The sequence below is a fragment of the Anarrhichthys ocellatus genome, unplaced genomic scaffold (assembly GCF_004355925.1).
Source record: "Anarrhichthys ocellatus isolate YVR2014 unplaced genomic scaffold, GSC_Weel_1.0 scaffold2, whole genome shotgun sequence".
In the NCBI taxonomy this organism is placed as follows: domain Eukaryota; kingdom Metazoa; phylum Chordata; class Actinopteri; order Perciformes; family Anarhichadidae; genus Anarrhichthys; species Anarrhichthys ocellatus.
The window spans coordinates 2,400,956-2,424,187 of NW_022280032.1; the positions used below are offsets into that span (position 1 = coordinate 2,400,956).

Genomic DNA, 23,232 nt, shown 5'->3' on the forward strand with positions numbered 1-23,232 from the left:
TGTGTGTGTGTGTGTGTGTGTGTGTGTGTGTGTGTGTGTGTGTGTGTGTGTGTGTGTGATGGTGTCTAGCTGTTCCTCACATTGTTGTAACTATAAGTCCAGTGTAGAATTCACACCCTTGTGTTGTGTTACAGTTCTACTTCTTTAAGCTTTAAACACCTGCTGATGGTAAAAAGAAGGCAATGTGTATTCTGCCGGTTCATATGAAACACGATACACACAGTAAGTGTTTCATAAAGCCTCATTCAGTCTGAGCTGAATGATATACGTACAGTATATTACTGCATAGAACTCAGAGGGGTCCATCCCAGAATTGCTGAATATGACGATATTTCCAAAAAACACATTTTCTGTATTACAGTAAATTGTAAATTTGCAGGTAAATATGTATTGAACGCGCTGTGATGGTTTTGGAAGTGGAATGATGATGGAACCAGATGAAACCTAAATTAATCAGAAATGCTTTTGATAATCAATTAATAGTTGAAGTTGTTCTTCAAGACACAAATCCAGAACATTACTGAGTTTCAGCTTCTCAAATGTGAGGATTTGCTGCTTTTCTTTGTCCTGTGCGATATTTAAATGGAGTCTCTGTAGATGAGGCAAAGCAAGCAGTTTTCTGACAATTTACAGAGCGATTGAAATAACAATGCGCTTTATTTTAAAGGAACAGTTATAAAGTGAAGTTCTGCTTAAAGAGAAATAGTGCTTTCTTCAAACATAGACATCAAATAATTCATAGTCGGCTCAAGTCTTATAGGCTTCTTCTATAAAGCTGCTATAATAACTGATCAAACTGTCAATTGGTAGCCTATTAATGAATGGATATTCATTGTGGTTCCTGTGCTCTCTCACTACTTTGCAAGTACTAATTAATGCAATTGGCGTCACTGCAAACCCACACCCAGGTGACAGGACACACACACACACACACACACACACTGACTCCCACCATCCCATGATATACGATGATGACTTAAAGAAACAACTGGGGGCATGTCTGCAAGTCGCACTGGTTCTCCGAGTTCTAAAATTTAGGAGCACTGTCTCCTAAAGTGGTTGCAAGCGGCAACTAAATGGTCAACGTGTCCTTGTGCAACTTTTCGTATGATATCCTACGAGAAGTTGCTCCTTATGTTTTGCTCGTTTTCCTATGATTTGGCAGGTTCGTGGCATTTCTATGAATTGCGACGCATTCTTTTTTTTTTTTTTTTTTTTTTTTTTTTTTTTATTGCTGTGAATGGTGGATGAGAGCAGCCTGACATGGTTGCAGTCTGGAGCCCTGGATGAATTGATAATGAACATAAACTTGCAGCCCTAAACTGCAGGTGGTAAAAAGAGATTCCTCAAAGCGTGGAGACAGAATGATACAGTTCTTCTAAACATTTTACTGTTCTACGGTTAAAAGTCACCAGTCCAAACTGCATAATGAGATTCATCATGGAAAATGCTGCTTCGGGTGTAACGTGACTATATTCAATAATTATGGATTTTCCTCTGGAGTCTGGCTTATTCTTTGTCCGTGACTTGTGTTGTCTGCATCCTCGTGCTGCGATCCACATTCTTTTGTTGGAGAAACAGCCCGAGGTGGAGCTCGCATGGAGCCGTACTACTCCACATGCTGCTTGTCTTTCAAGTCAGGAGAGAGGCGGTCCACATCTCCCGTGTTAGCCAAAGTGTTAACGTGTTAGCCAAGTTACTCAGACGGAAGCTATGAATAACACCTACTTTGCCTGCAGCACTAGTTGAAGGAGCTGGAGCTCTGAATAGACTCGGCTCATTAAAGCGAAAGATAAACTGACCGTACATCACTTTGTTTTTATGGCACTATAAAGAGTGCACTCAGACTGACGGACATTAAAATGTCATTGTATTGATATTACAGGTGCTCTCTTCATCCTGTAATCAAGCCTTCAGCTGATATGCTTATGGACTTCAGCAGTTAACTAAACATACAGTCCTTGTTTATTATGAAATGGAGGCGCGTGTCCTTTTACAACAGTCAAACGTAAAGATGTTCAATTTACAATGATACAAAAACAAAAGGCAGCACATGTTCCCATTTGAGAAGCTGGTACCAGTGAATATCTATCATTTCTACTTGATGCAATGAGGTAAATGATTAACTGTATAGTAAAGTGATTTGTCAATCATCAGAATAAGTTGGCAATTAAAGATTCTTGAGTGTTTTCTGGCTCCAGCTTCACAAATGTGACGCTTTGCCACTTGTTTCTGTTTTAAATATTTTTAAATTGAAGACCATTTGGCGTTAAGACTGTTAGACAAACAAACTAGTTTGAAGACGTCTTGTGGGGAAACTTTTAATAAGGAAATGAATCATTACTTGTAGCCCGACAAGGAAGTAAGACTACATACTTTTAGTACAGAGTCCCTGCTGCACGACTCAATGATCACATATTCAAATTATTTTCAGTAACTGGCTTTTGTCACACTGTGATGCGGTAATTTGAGTGAAACCCAGATACATTTCCAGTGTTTGGCCGCCATGACCCTCTTTTCTAGACAGCGGGCTTTTCCATTCCAAGCGGACGCTAAGCATAGCCTACACTTAAACTCATCTTGGCCCAAAAATAGACCGTCGACCGGCCGCAGCGTGAGCAGCGAGACCTCAGTTATCTATATCGCAGCCTCTTAAGGAGTCGGCGCATTTCTGCCAGACGCATCTGCAGCGATGCAGACCCGCACGCACCACATGTGGACACGTTCATGACAAGGAATGGATTCCCTCTCCTCCCCCGTCACAGAGTGGACTACTTAGGAAACGAGCTGGTCATTGCAGGAATAAATTGGATGTAATTATAGAGAAGCTTCCGTGTACACCACACCCATGCAAATATGTTGTTCTCTGCACTGCTGCCTTTTGTCTTCCTCATGCTCAACTTTTTCGTTGTCATTATTCTTCCTCCGGTTTTCACTCCAACACAACTCGGCGTTCTCCCCATACAGATCTCTCCAGTTAAGGGGCTCGGCTGAAAACGACCGAGGGTCTAAATGTGGATCCGGTGTCACAAATAGGATGTGGATGTAACTTAACTTCCATCATCAAACTGCCAGCAGAACGTCAGGAATAGCTCTGTTTGCATAGTGAGCTGCCACCTTGTTATTTATGTGAGGAGGCTGCAGCGAACGGAGACGGAGCATTAAATGTGATATTAGAGGTGATATCTGGCCTGATTGAGATGATGCATCCTTAAGCCAGTTTATCAACAATTGGCCTAATGGAGGTTGTATTAGAGTTGAGTGATATGTTTAATAACCGGCCGATCTATTCGGGCAGGCATTGTGTTCCCAACCTTGCTTCAGTTGGGAGATAGACACAGTTGACTCAAACGCGACAGAAACAAACAATAAAACTCACCAGTCTTTCCAACATTCACCAACTCTGGTTTGGTTAAAATAAAACCCTTAATTCACAGTTGGATGTGAAGATATACCGGCTCTACTCACTGTCCAATTAACAGTCGAACCCCAAAGATATTCAATTAACCACGATGTGAAACAAAGAAAAGTAAAGAAACTGGAAACAACAAATACTCTGCATTCGATTTTAAATGATTCCTCAATTTACACATTTGTTATGGATGACTTTTTCATTAAATTATTTCAGTGCTAATCTTCGATTCATACCAATGGCTCAATTTTTGGTGAAACTTGGAGAAATTAGCCACATTGGCACTTTGTTGAAATGTAATAAAATAGATGTGATGCATGTTCACACGCTACTCACACTGCTCACACCTTTATGCACAGCGAGGTTGTGAGACAGCTTCCTGTCTCGCACCTACAATACAGGCGTGGATTAAACCGTGCTGTAGAGCGCTGTATGCAAATGACCCGCCTCACCACCTGCTGACAGCATGTAACAGCTGTCTGCATCTGCATATTCATGAGGTGTTTAGGATTTGAATTTAGCTGCAGGTGTAAGCGCTCGGCGTGGGTGGTGCTTTTATTAAACGTTTTAGTGTCGATTGGCCACCGACCAGCAAATAACGGAGAGGAAATAACAGCTGTTCATCTGACGGAGAAGCAAACGGTGAACCGCGTGGAGCCGACCGACTTCCGCTCGACCTCCACTGATGTGTTTACATAACCTGTTATCTGCTCTCTGGCTGCCTTGAAAGCTGCAGACGGCGGCTGGCTGACGTGTCCTGCACACACACAGGGCTATAGTTTTTGTGTCCTGTGGTTGACACAGAGAGGGGACTCCTGTGTCAACATCACATGGTTGAATGACACTGCAGTCCACAACTGACTCTGCAAAGTCCACACATGCAACCCAAACTGCAGTGTCATTCATTCATATATATCTCTATCTCTCTATCTCTCTCTCTCTATCGCTCGCTCTCGCTCTCGCTCTCTCTCAGAGGAGCCAAATTTAATTAAACACCTTTCATATTTGTTTCAACGTGTGTGTTTCCACTCCTGAAAAGGATGCATCATTAACAGCACACTGATGTGTCCACAAATAAAGAGCATCAACCGGTCTACAAAAAGAGCCTTTAAACCATCGATGCTGCACCGTCTGTGTTCAGTAATGTGATGACTGAAAGGGAAAAGTCTTTTCTGAGGTGTGGTTTGCAATGAACTCTGGGACATTTTACGCTTCAGTCAGATTTGTTGTGGCGGGTGTGAATAGGCGGAGGAAAGCACTGAGGGGATTGTGGGTCTCTTATAAGCAAACTGCAGAGCAACAGTGTGATTTCACGTGATTGTGTGTGAAGTTGCAAGTGACAAACTTTAATTTAAATTTTGGCTCATTTGTAGTTTGACAGCCAGTATTTTGTAAATAAAAGAAATAAACCTTTTAATTATGTTTCTGACCAAAACAGGTATAATCACACATTAAATTATGGTTGCGCTGACATTTTAATCAGCTGTCGTTCCTATTTCCTCCTCAGTATTTTAAGATTCAGCACAGTGAACCGGAATAAACAGAAGTAGTTTTTTTGGCATTACCTATAATCCAGAATTAGACATGACCACCAAAAGATGTTTTGAAAAAAATGCCACTAAAAGGCCCCCCCCCTCCTCCTCCTCCAGTTTTCCCTCTCCATGTGGACAGCTACAGATGATCCCTCACCTCCTGTTTCCTAACCTTCCTCTCCTCTGCCCGGCCCCTAGTAATGATGGGCCGGCCTGCTCCCTGACCTTTGACTCGCAGGAAGCAGTAAAGCCGCTATCGGTGTGCAACAGCGACTTGGCGCGGCCTCGTTTTCACATTTTCCAAAAAGGCTCCCGAGCTCCAGGATCAGTTGGATATTTAAGCACATCCAGCGCTTTATCAGAGCAAGATGAACCAATAAGCATCATGTCAGCAGCAGCAGGGCAGCGCTGTGCAGATCATCAAACACAGGCCTGGGCAGGCGTCGTGTTTATGCAAGCTCTGGCCTCATGTGCAAATATGTGATGAATTTGTTCTCTGTAGTTACTGTCTATGGAGATTAAAACAAATATATATGACTGAGCTGAAGAGAGCTGTGGTCACCGCTTTGCTTATTAAATAACATCGTAACACTTCATGGACATTTTTTGGATCCTGGCACTAATATGGTATTGGAAGCAAAATAATACCTTGTTTGAATCATACAGTGATGAATAAAAACATGTTTTAGTGTTGGGTAAGAGACTGTATAAGAGCCAAATATGTCGTGCGTGTTGGAGTTTGTTTTGTGTCTCAGGTCCTTGACAGCAAGTCAAATCTTAAATAAACACTTTACAAGTCAACATTCATGTCTTCCATATGACGCTCCATTTTCCTCTCAAAGCTGAGTTGATACCGTTTGTACTTGCAGGATAAACACATTGAGAAATACTGCAGTTTTGCACTCAAGGATTTATTTGACCGATATTCTGTTTCCATCTACAAAGTTAACCACGTGTTTCAAAGGAGACGGGGTTGTGATTGAGGGTTTTGTATGTTGTACAAATACTTTCACAACTCATTTTGGGCTAAAAATCTACATATTTGTCAGCTTCCATAAAGAAATGCCTTATTTCTAGCATAGAAATAGCTGTTTTCTATACTATTTAAATACTTTATTTCACACAGCACAGACAATCTTTGCACTTGACCCAAGGCTCTTTACTCCGCTTTAAGGCTAATACATATTTCAAATTCTCTAAATGTTACATTTTTTTAAACCCAGACTGACTTGGCCAGCTTATTGCAATTAACAGAGTGTACAACCAGCCTGGCTAAGTGGTTACACTTGAAAAGAGGTGAAATGATCCCTCTGGGTAAAGAATAATTATATGATGAACCCTCTTTGGCGCTTGAGCTTCAAGTCACGAGGACGGAGAGGCTGGGAGAAGGAGACGAGGACGGAGAGGCTCGGAGAAGGAGACGAGGACGGAGAGGCTCGGAGAAGGAGACGTTGGGTCGTCGGTGAGTTATCCTCACGTCTCTGACAGGCGACAGGATGCTGAGCCTGTCCGTCTCTCTCCGAGGCCCCGCCTCCTCCTGGCATCCTCCTCCGGGCCGGCTTTATACCCCGCCGGGATCGGATTATGACTTTAATTCTCCGCTTCCATTACCGGTCCCCATATGTCACGCAGAGCGTCTCTGTGCCTCACAGACACATTGGTCCATTATAAGGAAATATTAAATCACAGATATGAAGTTAAAGCTTTTATCGGTGACTGATGGGTTTTATTTTCGGACTGCGGCACAGATTGCATGTGCTTGTGGTTTCTTTTTGCAGCTCGTCTGCGGTGTTCAGTTTACAGTCGACGCCGGTGCTCTGAGCTCTTTGTCTGGAGCTGTAGGTGGTCCTGTCTGGCCCAAACTGACCACCTCTAGCCGGGTTTCTGACACTAAAAATGTAACCTTCTCATTGTACTGCAAGGCAGCCTCCACCAAAAGCCACAGAGATTCTGAGTATTTGAGGTTGTAGCCTAAACTGCAGAGTGGTGATCAAAGTGACTCCATATTATTATCCACCTTTGCATGATAATGTAGTGCTTCTGCACAGTGAGGCGCCTCACATGCTGTAAGTCTGTCACGGTTCTGTGAAGTCCAGATATGGTTCCAGCTCCCTCAGTGTTAAGTCTCTCTAAACCTGCTCATACGTACAGAGCTCTAATCCTCTCACTGCAGCGGTTTAACATGCAACCACTGCAGGGTCTTTGTATGAAGTACAGTCTATTATAACATGGTGCAGTTAAACTATGACTGTAACCATACCTCATTAGTTTGTGTTGTGTTAAAGTGCAGTAGGAATGTTTAAGATTAATGAGATAAAAGATTGTGATATCCAGACCTGTATGGAAGGGTCTGCCATACTTGTATGAATTATAAATTAGGAAGAAGTGTTTAAAGAAGCAGCTTCTGACCTTACTCTTGGAAATAAGACCTGGGAAATGTTTTTTGTGAATTTAAAAAGGATCATTATTACCTACATGCTGGAATTGGGGCTTGTTTTTAAAGATAACTTTTTAAAGGTGAAGTATTTGGCAAACCTTTGCTTCAGAAAGCAATTTTGAGCAAAACGTGACTAACCTGTTTTATACAGTGAGCCTTACACACCTGAGTTTAGTATTATTTTCTTACTTAAATACTTCACTGTCTCACCTTAGGCCTTGAAGACCTTCTCTAGGACAGTGATTGACGGGGAGATTAAGACAAATGACTGCAAAGATAATTAAGTACATGCTTCTGTAATTAAGAACTCGCCTTTCCAGTTGTGAATCACGTCGTAAGCTGAAAAGGGAAACCTCACCCTTCTGTCACACGATGTCTTGTTAAAAACAAATGTCCTGCAGTGCGTGAAAGGTAAACATGTGACAGAGCTACCGCACCCCCACTGCCTCTCTTTACCTTCACAAGGAGGCTCGTAGAAGCCGACCTTCAGCGTCTGGCAGCGAGCCGAGTGTGAGACAAAGAGACGCACACTTTGGGACTACAGATGAAAAATAGCCTTTTGGCTAACTCTGGCACATTTGCAGAAATGTTTTTATTAATGTGCACTGTCCCGTTCAAATAAACCAAAAAATAAACTTCTTCTCTTGTTCTGTCTCGCTGCCCCTCACACAGACCTGCCTGTCTCACCTCCTGTGAAGGACAGTGAGACGTCATGCCTAAAGCTGAGCGGGCAGGTGATGATGTCACCGTGGCAGGTGACATCATCCCCAAACAGCCACTCTGCTGCTCTCAGCAAACCTCCACCGCTGGGAGTGAAGCTTCAGCTCTTGTGTGCGTGGTTTTTTTTTTTTTTTTGTTTGTTTTTTTTTGGCTGAGTGTGCATGAGCAAAGGTTTCTCCCTCATCTTCAGCAGGAGCCAGGTTCTCTTTCTCTCTCTGTCCAACCTGAACAACTACGGCTTTATTTTCTCAGAAATCTGTCTCTCTCTCTCTCGCTCTTTCTCTCTCTCTCTCTCTCTCTCTCTCTTTCTCTCTCGCTCACTCTCTCGCTTTACTCCCTCTCAGTGATGTGCGATGCTCTTAATGATTTATTGGTGCAGTGAGGAAGATGTTTGACGGCGGTGTGTTGTTGACAGGTTTAGACGTGCTCCGGTGTTCACAGCTGAACGGCAGCAGCTCAGAGACGAGCTGTGAGTTTTAGAAAAGCAGAAATAAAGCAAAGCATCTGTAACTTCTGTGTTTTAAATCATGTTTATAGACGGACCAGAACCCAAACGGAGCCTCAGATGTCATTGTAAATACATTGTGATACATTGTATCCTGCAAACTGCTACAATTTGTAACTAATATTGATGTGTTTGCTTTGATGAGAACCAGAATCCTGAAGGTACAACAAGAAGTCTCATTGTTTACATGCACATGAAAAGAGTACATTTGGGAAATGCCATCAGATTCCCATGTGTGAAAGCACTGTGGCAGAGAAACAGCATTACACACCCAATTAGTGAGCTAAACTGTCTGAAACAGTAACCCCCCCCCCCCCAGTGGTTACTGGAAAGGATTAGATTTCTAAAACATTCTGACAATCCACAGAAACATGTAATTAGCTGAGCACGGTGAATTTGTCACGAAAGCTAATTGATTTCCTCACGTTTCACGTTTATTGTGAATTACAACAATAGAACACGAGACGGATTAAAGAGCACGTTTGTGTCTTTGTTTTTTTTCTGAGGATGTGTGACGCTTGAGTATCACATGATCCAAACAGCTGAAGGCTGGTTGGTTGTACTGAGCACACTTAAGAGCCACAGAAAGGTCTGAATGACATTTAGCAGAGATGAAACATCAGTGATCAGAGTAAAGAGCCATAGAATTGAATATATGAAAGTTGCTGCTTAAATGACGCTTGAAAGTTGATGTTTTATCTCTTATTAAAAGTGTATTTATTTTCATGTTAGCAGAGTTGGTCTTTGTTTCAGTGGGAAACCCTGTTGTGTCAATAACCAGATTATCATCATGAATAATTAAGAAAAGAGACGATTGGGACATCCCTGCTTCATCCCTGGGTCAAGTGTCAGCCTGAAAATGAAGGAAGGACTGTGCACCAAAAGCAGCCGGAGGAAGAACAAAGATCAGTTTGCGGACGTTACCTCTCCTCCCTCGCCTCCGTCCAGCCGTGTAATCCCGCTGCCGAGGCGTCGGTGTCAGCGTCGGGATCCAGTGTCCCACAGACGGACACACAATGGCCGCTCTGTGCTCCCCTCACTGCATTGTCTCTCCCCCCCCCTGAACTCAGAGGCACAATGAGGCCCTTATCCACACAGGACCGAACCGGGCCCGCTGTCAGGTGCTTTCTCTTCCAGTGAGCTGAACCCGCGACGAGAGTTTGTTCGAATCGTATTCTTTTTTCCGCGTCGCTCAGGATGAAAATGATGCCAATGGAAAGTCAATTCTGATCTTTTTTCGTGGCGGTCACACAAAGTAAATGCATCCACGTGACTAAGCAACAGTCGGAGCAAGTACAGTAGTATTTAATATCCAAAAAGAGCACTTATGGGGGACAGGTTGCATCTTTTGGTTGGTTCAGCTGGTTGTGTTGCTTACCTTCGTTTTGTTACCTGAACCTAACTGTACGTAGTCATTTTAAACCTAACTACGATGTTTTTCCAAAACCTAAAGGTTGTTGAGTTGTAGTGATTGAGGTTCAGGATTGATAACCGACATTACAGTTTTATGTTTAGTGAAGCGTGAGGTTAAAAGTAGAGCAGCTCTGTGTCTTTGCTCAGGAGTAGATTCCTGCACACCGCTCTTTATTGAGTCGGCACATCAAACTAACGCTTCGGTCCCGACAGACCTTTCTAGAAAATGAGTTCTCAGCTTCTCATCATCTGCAACCAGCTCTCACTCCGAGGAACGCCTGCAGGGGACGAGACATGATTTGATGTACTGATTCAATAAATGTCTTTGAGTGTAAGAACACTGAGCGTCTCCCCCATGTGCAAAAGAAATAGTCTATTTCAAATTAACACAACTTTATAAGCTGTCAGTCTTATTTTGAATTGTACCAAATTTTGGAAGGTTATTTTCAACCTGTATGTCTCAAAATCCTTTTCTTACACGGTCAAGACGGGATCATTTTGTGGTGATTCTTTTGTGTGTGTGTGTGTTTGTTTTGTTTGTTACACCATCTTTCTTTCACCAAATAATGAAATGCTCACTTTCACTGCCACTCACTCACTCACTCACTCACTCTCACACACATTAAACCAGTTAATCCCTGCCAGAGTTCAGTCACTCAGCATTTCAGCTTTGACAGACAGACAGACAGACTCACTGCTTTAGTACATATTGACCCAGCTGGCAGGTTTTATAGGACAAAGTATTGGGTCAGATTAGGATGTTGACCCTGCTGTCATCTTGTACAAAAACCACACATCTGGAGCAGATGAAAATGTTTGCAATTACAAAAAATTAGTTCAGTATGTTCCCATGATTTAGGATGGAGAAAAAGAACATGGACTTCCAAATACCAGTTTCAGTATTTCCATCTCAACGGGGGGTTTATTTCATGTGGTTGTCAACAATTACACCAATGCAGCGCGGTAATTACCATGTGTGAACCAGCTCTGTCTCCGGTTTAAAGCGAAGCGGCTCCATGATCGCGTTGTGAAAGATTGTTCACAGGTTTGATCCCCACAGCCTCCTTCCAGGCTCTCATCTCTCTGACTTTGTTTATTTTCTGTAGGATTCGTCCTCAGCTGGCCAGGGAGAAGATAGAGGGATGTCATATCTGTACATACGTGATGCCCGGGGAGCCTCAGGTGATCCTGGGGAAAGACAAGTCCTTCACCTACGACTACATGTTCGACATGGACTCCCAGCAGGAGGCCATCTACTCCAGCTGCACGGAGAAGCTAATCGAGGGCTGCTTCGAGGGCTACAACGCCACCGTTTTTGCATACGGACAGGCGAGTGTCTGTCCTCGCTGTCACAGCTGCAGGGCTGAATCGTGTGTGTGTGTGGAGAGACTTGATGTTCGGGTGGAAGGAGGCCTTGTTTATCCAGCCATAGTTATAAAGGAATTGGACATTTAGGGAAATGCACTTATTAACATATGCAAGTTAGGGCCTCAAAGCACCTCACCCAGTGAAGCGCACACACACACACACTTTTAGAGAGCCATGCATCTTTAATATGTGTCCATATTAACCCATATCTCCCCAGTAACTGCTTGTGTCACCGCTGGCCTACTTCTGAAGCGTACCGTGTGCACCGTCTGTCCTGGATCAGTCCCGTTTGCCTCTGTGGCTTTAGAGGGACTCATCTAGATTTAGAGCGACCCACTCGGTCGCGTCACAACAACTCGGTCGCCCCGGTTTGGGTTTCAGATATAAACGGACGACAGCGAGAGTAGAAAGCTAAATATCTGTCCTCTCAAAGGGGCTTTGGTATGAAATAAACATGAAGAATACATTAAAAACATTGCACTTTTCCTTTGCTCTTCAAACAATGGATTAAAATGAGCAGATTGAGACGACATCCTTCATGAACAAAGAGACAGACGTCAAGTCACCTTTTTTTCTTGACTGGAAACACTTTATGTATAAACCCCAGTTCCACACAATGAGCTGATGTCAGAGATGCTCAGAGCCCTAAACATCAACCTCACCCGACACATTTGGGATGAACTGGAAGGCCGACTGTGAGCCGTCCAGGTTCCAACATCTGGTGGAAAGAGTGGAGGACGTCACAGCAGCAGATTTATGGTTATCAAATCACATGTCAACAATTGGGTGTGATGTTCATGTGTCCACATACTTTTGTTTTAGTAGCTTGAAATCAAATAGAAATCGCAAACATCAAGATGAGATTATAGTGCAGCCCCCCCCCTTTAGATTAGATTAATCACCGAGACCAATAAAACAGATTACTGTTTTATTGGTCTCAGTCGACTAAGAATTCTCAGCCGATTAGATTTTTAATGCTGAATGACTTACTTTACTTTAAAGACATTTATGAACACATCTCTGGTAAGCACGAGATTTACAGTAAATAGGTGGTTCTGTGTGATTTTATGAGCTGTAGTTTAAATCGAATAATTCATTATTTAACTAAATCGTATCGTGTTAGTCAACATAATGAATTCGGTCTTGGACAGCTCTACAAAATGTATTTTTGTTGTAAAATTGTATCATTGTAGTAGGTTGTTAAGTTTCATTGTTTATTTCTACGACAAACTGTAAAATAAAAACAAGCCAAACAAAATAGATTAAATATTAAAACCACTGCTAGAAAGTGACCAGTCTGTTCATGATGTAAGACCAGTAAACAGACTGAAGTGTCTTTAAGTCAAAGGCACAGTCATACACTTCACTAACCAGCATCTGTTGCCTCTGACATGCTTCCTGCCGGATGAACCGCCCTTCTTGGGATGAAAGTAAAATAATCTGAATATTTCTTTGTTCTCTTGTATGACGTCGTTTTCTTCTCTTGCCGCCCCAGACGGGTTCAGGGAAGACGTACACCATGGGGACGGGCTTCGACGTGAACTTCGTGGAAGAGGAGTTGGGTATCATCCCGCGCGCCGTGCACCACCTCTACAGGGGCATCGAGCAGCGCCAACAGGCCGCCCAGGAGCAGGGACTCCCCGCCCCCGAGTTCAAGATCAACGCCCAGTTCCTCGAGGTACACGACCGTAAATAAATAAAACCAACAAGAAGTAATCTTTCTCTCACTAGCAGCTTTACAGAGATGTCGGGGGTCAGGCTCTTATTGTTGACACTGCTCGTCTAACCGGCTTTGACACCAGTGCTCCGTCGTTTCAAGAGATCCACACTGACGATTGAACTGCAGCAGCTGTCATCTGGGGGTCAGGAGGTGTTGTGGGGGGTTTATCTTAAACTAGCTAGATTTATTTGCCTTGACTAAATATAAGCTCTCGGACAAACACTTTTTTGTAGCACTACTCTAAACATGTTAGTCAACAGGGGCGGATTTTCCTCTGGTGATGGAGAAGATATTAAGAAGGTCCAAGAAATTCTGAATTTGAAACCTTCGGATGTTCTGATGTTGATTTAAAGTGATGTATCTGTCAGGTTAAAATAAGTTTTTTGTGTGTGTGTGTGTGTTTCGGTTTCCTGTAGCTTTATAATGAGGAAGTTCTGGACCTGTTTGACTCCACACGAGACACGAAGCAGAAATCTCACATCAAGATCCACGAGGACGCCACCGGGGGAATCTACACAGTGGGAGTGACCACGCGGACCGTGTCCTCCGAGGCCGAGGTAACTGTGTGTGTGTGTGTGTGTGTGAGAGAGACAAACATCTGGCTCATTGTAACAGCCCCATTATTAATGACTAAAACAAGGGTTTATCAATGCAGCTCAGCCTTATTACTCATTTAATATTCATTCCTTCTCTGGTGTTTACTTTTATAACTGCCAGAGAGTGTTTGTTGTTGTTGTTGTTGTTGTTGTTGTTTTTCCCACAGCTGTATCAAAGTGGGTTTGCTTGCTAATATTTAACGCTCTTCTCTCGGCCCGGTCAGATGATGCAGTGCCTGAAGCTCGGGGCTCTGTCTCGCACCACAGCCAGCACTCAGATGAACGTCCAGAGCTCTCGATCCCACGCCATCTTCACCATCCACCTGTGCCAAGTTCGCATCTGTGCCTCCGACAATGTTCGTACGGTCTCCGGCATCATTCGAACGTTTGACAGGACTTGCTGCTGCCGTATTTAACTGTGTTTGTTTGTCACTCAGCAAGAAGGTGAGAGTGACAACAGAGTGTCCAACGGAAACTCCGAGATAGACGAGTACGAGACGCTGACAGCCAAGTTTCACTTTGTGGATCTTGCCGGATCCGAGAGGCTGAAGAGAACCGGAGCGACGGGCGATCGAGCCAAAGAGGGCATCTCCATCAACTGTGGACTGGTGAGCTGCTTCTCCCTCCTCTGCATCACTCCAGCAGGATTTGTAAAGTCACTCAGTGATGCAGAGAAACTGCTGAGATACTAGAGTGTGACTGCCATCTAGTGGCTGAATCTCACCATTCATCACCTACGCAACAAGAGAAATACTGCACAGAGGAAGGACAAACACACAGACCATCATGTTATCATTAGTGGCATGATTTCCTACATACAACATCTTTAACATTATCTCTCCTATTTAACATGCACAACAATATCAATAACAATGCATTTAGATATGTTGAGTGCAGCAATGAAAGAATAAATGAAACTTCAGCTGCAGTGTGAATGTTCTTCGGACTCATTTTAAGTATTTCAATTCATTTTTTAGGATATTATGTGCTGTGAACCTGTCACTCCCTCTATTTTTGCTTTCTTGGAGTATTTTAACATGCATTTTCTAGGTGGAGAGAGTTTGAAGTTCGATGGTGGATCTTTGTCTTGTTTACATCGTACAACTGATCCCCTTCAGGCCCAAATGAGTTGAAAAGCAGAGTGATAACTTTTGAGTCTTAACTTAACGAACAAGCTCCTTTAGTTATTGACAGAAACCAACAGTCATGGAATAAACTGCTGCATCCCATTGAAACGTGTGTCTCCTCTGTGTCGCTGCAGCTCGCTCTGGGGAATGTAATCAGTGCTCTGGGTGACCGCAGCAAGCGCTCCTCTCATGTGCCTTACAGAGACTCCAAACTCACCCGACTGCTGCAGGACTCGTTAGGAGGAAACAGGTGGGTGGTCAGCTGACGTCCCCTTTATCCTCAAGTACCAACCGTGTCTATGTGGACCCTGAGAAGTCTCAGTGGTCAAAGGTTTAAAAAAAACAAACTTCTTTCTTTCATCAAAGCAAATAGGAATTAAACTCCACAACTTGTCATGGTTATATTCTTTCATCCAGCACACGACACTGTGTCAGCGCTAAAGAAAGATCTGGCTCCACACATTATCATTCTGCTATAGGGGAAGAATACACAGCCACGTGTTCATGCAAAAATGAATTGCAGAATAAAGGAGCATAAAAGGTATCTTCAATATTTGACGGCATTGCATGCCAACTATTTATTTACATCCATCTGAGAGGAAGGGGAGGAATATTCTGACCTTTTTAATATAGTTTAAATTCTTTAGCGTTGCACTGAAGTCAAAATAATATTGCTGGTACTTCCAAACATTTATAACTCTTGTCTCAGCCAAACGGTGATGATCGCCTGCATAAGCCCGTCCGACCGGGACTTCATGGAGACGCTGAACTCGCTGAAGTATGCCAACCGAGCTCGCAACATCAAGAACAAGGTGATGGTGAACCAGGACAAGGCCAGCCAGCAGATCAGCGTTCTGAGGACGGAGATCGCTCGTCTGCAGATCGAGCTGATGGAGTACAAGACAGTAAGAGGAGTTTAAAAACAGAAATTGTAACTAGAGGGGGAATATTTCACGTCAAAAACGAGCTGAACCTCTGATTCGCCTCCTGCAGGGTAAACGCCTGTCGGGGGAGGACGGCGTGGAGAGCTTCAGCGACATGTTCCACGAGAACTCCATGCTGCAGACGGAGAACAGCAACCTGAGGGTGAGGGTGAAAGCCATGCAGGAGACCATCGACGCTCAGAGGGCGCGGCTCACCCAGCTGCTCAGTGACCAGGCCAACCAGGTCCTCGCCAGGGCAGGTGGGTCCTTTGTTCTTTGTGTTTCCTTTCTTTTATCCTCGTCTCTCTGGCTTCATTCTGCTCATCTGTGAGGCCATAGTGAACACCGGATCTGCACCTTTAGTGAGAAAAGCCATTTAACTCGTCGTGTCTCGATTCTCTTCCAGGTGAAGGTGCGTCTGAAGAAATCGGAAACATGATTCAGGGTTACATCAAAGAGATTGAAGAGCTCAGGTAAACAACTCTGACTGGAGAAATATTTAGCCCTGTAAACCCAAGATGCATCACACTTCTTCAGTGTTTTTGGACTCTTAAAGTAAGAAAGGAGAGACGTTTAACAGTGAAAGAAGGTTTGGGATTTGCTTTGGGGTTCTTCCTTTAACATTTGTTGCACATAACAGACAAATTAGAAAACATGGAACGTTTTCAAACTCTGGGTCATACGTGTGCATTGTTCTTTCATCAGAGCCAAACTCCTGGAGAGCGAAGCTGTGAACGAGAACTTGAGGAAGAATCTGTCTCGAGCCTCCAACCGTCAGTCGTTGTACGGAGCGCCGGCGCTGCTGGCCCCCGAGAAGGAGACGTCTGACATCATCGAGCTCGCCAAGAAAGACCTGGAGAAACTGAAGAAACGAGAGAGGAAGAAAAAGAAAAGGTAACAAATACCGGAGACCAAAATAGACACAAGTAGGTCCGGGATCAGCTGGTATGTGATTGACGAATAAGTCTCAAACGGATATAACATGAAGCAATTCATAACACACACATTTAATGTTTGTAATGTAGATTAATATTGATACACTTAATGTTTTCACTGCAAGGAGTAACTCCTGGTGAGAAATCCAGGAGCTCTTCAGAGACTGATGAGAGGCTCCAGGTTGATCAGCGTTGTGTTGTTGGGCGCTGTAACGGGGATAAAAGCTTCCTCTGATCCTTCTTCCCTCCATTCTCTCTTCCTTCGTTCATCTCTCGCTTCCTTCTCTCCTTTGACCCCTTCACCCTTCACCCTCCCCCGAAGACTCCAGCACCTGTTGGAGGAGCGAGAGAGGGAGGAAAGGGAGGAAAGGGAGGAGGAGGTGGAAGAGGTTGATGACGCCAGGTTTGTCAGAGCTTCCACCCTCTGCTTCCCCCGAGTCAGCGTTTTATTTGACTTTTTCATTATTTTGCACCTGGAGTGAGACTCGCTACCATCAGCGCACTTCCCTTCAATATTATTATTATTATTTTTACTATATAGTGAGCTCTTTGGATCTTCTGTGTGAACCCTTCAGCTCATTCTTTGACCCGTCACGCTGCATCCCTGCTTCCTTTTTCATCTTTTTATGTTACTGACTTTATCATAGGTTTTAAATACCGAGGAAGTGTCTGTTTTCAAGATTTTCAACACAAGATCAAGACTCAGAACACTTTAGTTCATCCGATTATTAGTATTGAAGGTTTATAACTTCCAAAAGATTAGTTGAAAGGTTGAGCATGCAGGCAGAATATGTAGCCAATCTTTTGTCGCTTATGAAAGACTGTTGATGAGCCTTAAATACCTCTCATCCCTTTCCCGTGTTTGTGTTTGTTTATTTTCATTTTGGTCAGCTTATCCAGTTAAATATTTATTCAACAGATCTGCTTCATGGACTCAACTCACAATTATTTGCTTTTTTTTTTGTTGCAAAAAAACAGTCTTTTCCACAAACAAGGTGATGAAAACAGAGAAGCATCCTGTCTGTTCATAGTCACAGTAAGGTCACCAGCTTTATTGCTGCACAGTTGTGAAGTCAATAAAAGAGTTTGTTTGTCAAAAAGACAGTTATCGAAATAACAAAACATCTGCCCTGCCAACTAAAAAATACAATGAAACAAGGTCTTTATTAAATGCAGATGTTTGGTTAGAAATATGCCTCTTGTTTGAGGTGGACCATGTGCACCTCTGTCTCAGAGGATAACATCTCTGACTCTCCACTGTGTCTGAACCTTTCAGTGCCAACAAGGAGGAAGTTCCTGACAACGAGCAGGAGAAGGGCACAGAGAAGGAAACTACGGAGCGAGTCCACGAGGAAGCAGAAATCGTACGATTGACCGCCTGTCGTTTTCATCTTTACACTGAAATACATTGAATAGTGGCTTCAGATATTAAAACGATAGCATGTCATCCTGCAGGAGGTCCAGGAAGGCAGCGACCACGAGGAAGGAGAAGAGGAAGAGGAGGAGGATGAAGAGGAGATGGACGTGGAGGAGAGTTCAGATGATTCAGACTCGGAGACAGATGAAAAAGGTACGAGTACGTCTCGCGTTGAGAGGCCTCTGATTGTCCACAAGGGGGAGCTGTTCCATCACTGACGGACCGGTTTCTCTGTACATGTGTGTTTGGGAGTTTAGAGCGGAACACTTATAATTTCACCCCCGATGCATTAAAGATTGAAGAACACTGCTGAGTAAAAACCAGAGAGCGATGGTTTTCAAATGAAGCTTCGAAAGTCTGTCGTCGTATTTTATTTTATGATGTTGTGATGAGTTAGACTGGTTATATAAATGTATTTATGGTGCTGTTAGATTGCTGCTAGACCGCCTCCTTAATACAGGGGCATGCCTCCCTTTGTGTTTGGCAAGCAGGAGACTAAACTGTTGTGATTTTTACTGCACTGATGATCTTGTTTTTGAAAGGCTAAACTCCAACAAATTTGGGTTGAAGCAGAATATTTCATTAGATAAAAACCTGGAAAAGATTACATCCGTCTATTTTCAGCAAATTTTGACTTTTGGACTTAAAAACACCAGTCGGAAACAATCCTACGCAGCCACCACTGGTATCTACTTCTACAAATAGTATAATAGTAATTATATTAGTGAAGCCTGATCTTAATCTGCAACTGTGCAGAAATATCAGGTTTAAACAAAATGAATAGATATGCAAAAAACAAAAAAAAAGCTGCAGAGCATTCGAATGTTTAATTCAAATTCCAACGTTATGATTGAAGCTTGGAACTATTCGGTAAAGCTCTACACTGACTCTTGAGTCAAGGCTCTTAATATAAAGTTGTAAACACTTTGAATTAACTGTTATGTTGATAGCATACTTTGACTTCGTTATTTTTAGACAAAAGAGAAACATTTCCTTTAAGTTAAAAGAGGAATGTGCTGTCAATCAATAGATACTGTGGATTCATGACTGTAACATCGCTGAGAATGTGAATACGTGATCCGACAGTGTGTCTCCCCAAACAGAGAACTTCCAAGCCGATCTGGCCAACATCACCTGCGAGATCGCCATCAAGCAGAAGCTGATCGACGAGCTGGAGAACAGCCAGCGGCGTCTGCACACGCTCAAGCAGCAGTACGAACAGAAGCTGATGATGCTGCAGTGCAAGATCAGAGACACCCAGCTGGAGAGGGACCGGGTCCTTCAAAACATGAGTAAGACGCCACGTATCGCTGAGTGGGAAGAGAACCGCACCGATGCACTGTACATCCTTTATCCACACCCGCCACCACGTGGGATTGGCTTTTAACGTCGCTGCCTTTTGATGAGTTTATTTCAGACTTAAAGCGAAGTCAATTTAAGTTCTCGCCTGTCCTACTTCCATTTGGAAGAATTTATATCTCAGCCTTGTTTGATCTCAGTTTTTATCTTCAGTAATAAAAAAAAAACCCCGCTGCAGAACGCTGATGTACTTCAGAGAATCCTTTAAAGTGAAAGCTCTCCGACGATGACAGTTACATTTATATTTATCAGCACTAATTGATCAAAGCATTGTTGCATGGAGGTTTTAAAAGCATGGAGGACTTTTCAGCTCATCTTATTAAAAAGAAGAAAAAAAAGCACACAAAAGAGACTCTTTGACAGCTGAAGATCAAGGTTTCTGACTGTAAACCATTACTGAAAATATGTTTGTATACGCAGCGAAAGAAACTCTTCCAAATAAATTCTGTCAACGTCTGTTTCAGGAAGATCGGTTTTCCACGATGTTTGTGTTGCACGCTTTTCAGACACGGTCGAAACCGGCACGGACGACAAGTCGCGCAAGATCAAAGCTGAATACGAGAAGAAGCTGAGCGTCATGAACAAGGAGCTCCAGAAGCTCCAGTCGGCGCAAAAGGAGCACGCCCGCCTGCTGAAGAACCAATCGCAGTACGAGAAACAGATGAGGAAGCTCCAGGTGGACGTGGGGGAAATGAAGAAGACAAAGGTGCGATTGGTTACAGTGGTGATAATACTGTAATGTGAGGTCTCTCTGCCTGCTGTCTGTTTTCTGATAGTGATTTAATTCTAGAGTTGAGTTTGTTTGGAAGGAAATACTTCTATTATGATTAGAATAACAGTTTATGTAGCATTTAGGAATCAAGTTTGAGTGGCATCAGAGACATGTACACATGATTTACTCAATTAATAATGTCTCTTCTGCTGTGTGACTCTCGGATATCTTTCCTGTGACTTAAATTAAATGAAAATGTACAGCAGGCCAGACTCGTTGGAGAAGAAAGGGGGAGGATTTAAGAAATCAGCATCTCCACAATATTGACTCACTTTTACAATATTTGTGTATGTATAGTATGAACGTTTCATATATTTGGATGTGGTTGTTCCAGGTCCGCCTCATGAAGCAGATGAAGGAGCAGCAGGAGAAGAACAGGATGAACGAGTCTCGCAGAAACCGAGAAATAGCGTCGTTAAAGAAAGACCAGCGCAAGCAAGAGGTCAGCGATGGGGGGAGTCCTCTGCATCCTTTTTCTTTTTAAACTTGCATCTTAATCTGAGCCAACAGTTCCAGTTTTCCTCATCTAACTGTGGCTGACGCTCTCCTTGTATTACAGCACCAACTAAAGTTACTGGAGGCTCAGAAACGGCAGCAGGAGCTCATTCTGAGGAGGAAGACCGAGGAGGTGAGCAGCATCACAATTGGATTGCCACCTTTTTTACATAATCTATGCGGATACACTTGTGATTCATCACGGATGCAGGAACGCACACTTCTTAGTGTTCACTCACGTTTCTGTTTGCCACGTGCGTAAGGTGACGGCTCTGAGGAGGCAGGCCAGGCCCACCTCAGGTAAGGTCGCCAGGAAGGAGCCGGTGCAGGACTCCACCCACAGAACTCCATCTGGACGCTTGTACTCCTCCGGCAACGCTGCTCCCAATGGCACTCGGTGAGTCTCTGTGTGTGTGCGCGCACACGTTTCCAGAGAGGCAAGTGAGAAAGGCTACTAAATATAGATGCTTTTTCATAAACCAAAATAGGCCAGGTGTTATCCTCGCAGCAATAAATAACCGCACATGGAAGTGAGGCACTTAACACCTGCACCATCATAAGTCATCCTAGAATGTCAAATCCTCTTTGCACATGGCTGTTTAGACATTTATTATGTTGGATTTGAATACATAAAATCTGCACCTGGAGCATGTTTATGAGCTGATTTACATCATCAATGTGTTTAATCCATTATTGACTGCGTGTGTGTGTGCGTGTGTGTGTGCGCGTGTGTGTGCGCGCGCGCAGGTCTTCCTACAGGCGCACAGTAGGTATTTACTCCACCAGAATTGCGCGCAATAAATGGCAGTCTCTGGAGCGCCGCATCACGGACGTCATCATGCAGAGGATGACCATCTCCAACATGGAGGCCGACATGAACCGCCTCCTCAAGGTAAAGCTACGGCAGTACGTTGTTGTACTGGGAGGTGTCTTGATTTATCCACTACACTGTTATCAGCTTCAGACCTGAGATCAGCAGGAAAAGGCAGGCGGAGAAAAAGGGTAACACCCTGAGCGCTTAAGAGGTGTCTGGCAGATCTCTGTGAGAGGCTTGTTTGTTTCATATTAATGCTGTTCAGCCAAACTGAGGGTTGTTTGTTTTGGGGAAAATTCAAATGTCAGATTCTGACCTCAGAGGAGGCTTGAAGTACTGCCACATCATCTTGTTATTGCACGATGGCAAACAAAAATAAAAACCTGGGCTAAAATCTTTTCAAATTAACTACATGAACCAAAGACCGTATCTTTTTCCTGTTCCCTGCACTTCTGCAACATTTCAATAACTCCATGGACTGAAATCTGAGGTCAGCGTGTGTTTTGTGTTCCCAGCAACGAGAGGAGCTGACCAAGCGTAAAGAGAAGGTCATCAGGAAGAGGGACCGTCTGTTCAGGGAGGGGCCCGAGGCAGAGAAGGCAGCGATTCCTCTTAACGAGGAAGTGGACGCTTTGACGGCCAACATTGACTACATCAATGACAGCATCGCAGACTGTCAGGCCAACATCATGCAGATGGAGGAAGCCAAGGTGAGAGAGGATCTGCTGGCTGGTTAAATAGATGGAGAGCGGGAATGAGCTTTATCTCATCGCGTACTGACTTGATCTGAACAGCTCAAGTGGGACATAAAGAGTTCTTTGTCCTCACGAGTTTCAGAGAAGTTGTATAAAATAACGCTATTTCTTTTTTTCCAGGAGGAAGGTGACACGGTGGATATTTCTGCTGTGGTTAGTTCCTGTACGCTGACGGAAGCTCGCTTTCTGTTGGATCACTTCATGTCGATGGCCATCAACAAGGTACCGGCATAGACTGACATCATAATGATGTCATTTATTACACATGGTCCCGGATAGATATTCAAATTTTGCTAAATTTATGCCAATAAAGTACATTTTCGATTATAAAGAAGAAGGTGAAGTGGTTTTATTTGTGCGTTTTTCTAACATTTTTACTCCAGCGAAATGAATCAGCTACAGATTGATATTCACCATTTAATCTCCATGAACAGATTCTGCATTCGTATGAAGGAAACAGGACAACATTTCAATCAGAATTTTTCTGGTTTGTAGTCGGAGTAGTATCGACCAATCACATTGGAGCAGGCCTTTGTTTGCATGCAGTTTTAAAAGTATGTTCCACATTGGCACAGATGCATTCTGGGAACTCCCCAGCCATCGCATGACGTAAACTGTGAAACAATCCGAGCGTAACTCTTAACTGCAGTCTTGCTCGATGTGGCTGAAATTCGACGTGTACGATCATGTCTCCGTTCTGACCTCTTCAGGGTCTCCAGGCAGCCCAGAAGGAGTCCCAGGTGAAGGTGATGGAGGGCCAGCTGAAGCAGACGGAGATCACCAGCGCCACACAGAACCAGCTGCTCTTTCACATGCTGAAGGAGAAGGCCGAGTTCAACCCGGAGCTGGACGCGCTGCTGGGGAACGCGCTGCAAGGTGACGACGGCGTTTGTTTTATTCGGGTTGAGTTTGAAAACAGACCAGACCCCCCC

General features: G+C 43.7%; 1 protein-coding gene across 8 annotated transcripts in view; it reads left to right on the plus strand.

Annotated features, from left to right (window-relative positions):
• kif21a (kinesin family member 21A) overlaps nucleotides 1–23,232 on the plus strand; it is a 37,404-nt gene that overhangs the window by 4,207 nt on the left and 9,965 nt on the right. For 5 of the 8 annotated variants that reach the window (XM_031858740.1, XM_031858703.1, XM_031858711.1 and 2 more), the window contains exons 2-23: nucleotides 11,126–11,348; nucleotides 12,883–13,065; nucleotides 13,524–13,664; nucleotides 13,928–14,059; nucleotides 14,141–14,311; nucleotides 14,965–15,080; nucleotides 15,540–15,735; nucleotides 15,824–16,013; nucleotides 16,160–16,226; nucleotides 16,459–16,647; nucleotides 17,011–17,091; nucleotides 17,965–18,052; nucleotides 18,144–18,258; nucleotides 19,209–19,397; nucleotides 19,971–20,170; nucleotides 20,571–20,678; nucleotides 20,796–20,864; nucleotides 20,995–21,128; nucleotides 21,479–21,623; nucleotides 22,061–22,255; nucleotides 22,421–22,522; nucleotides 23,011–23,176. In XM_031858740.1, coding sequence (XP_031714600.1) covers nucleotides 11,126–11,348; nucleotides 12,883–13,065; nucleotides 13,524–13,664; nucleotides 13,928–14,059; nucleotides 14,141–14,311; nucleotides 14,965–15,080; nucleotides 15,540–15,735; nucleotides 15,824–16,013; nucleotides 16,160–16,226; nucleotides 16,459–16,647; nucleotides 17,011–17,091; nucleotides 17,965–18,052; nucleotides 18,144–18,258; nucleotides 19,209–19,397; nucleotides 19,971–20,170; nucleotides 20,571–20,678; nucleotides 20,796–20,864; nucleotides 20,995–21,128; nucleotides 21,479–21,623; nucleotides 22,061–22,255; nucleotides 22,421–22,522; nucleotides 23,011–23,176 — 3,200 coding nt within the window. The remainder of the gene's footprint in view (nucleotides 1–11,125; nucleotides 11,349–12,882; nucleotides 13,066–13,523; nucleotides 13,665–13,927; nucleotides 14,060–14,140; nucleotides 14,312–14,964; nucleotides 15,081–15,539; nucleotides 15,736–15,823; nucleotides 16,014–16,159; nucleotides 16,227–16,458; nucleotides 16,648–17,010; nucleotides 17,092–17,964; nucleotides 18,053–18,143; nucleotides 18,259–19,208; nucleotides 19,398–19,970; nucleotides 20,171–20,570; nucleotides 20,679–20,795; nucleotides 20,865–20,994; nucleotides 21,129–21,478; nucleotides 21,624–22,060; nucleotides 22,256–22,420; nucleotides 22,523–23,010; nucleotides 23,177–23,232) is intronic. The other 3 variants (XM_031858726.1, XM_031858755.1, XM_031858745.1) reach the window with 1 other exon arrangement.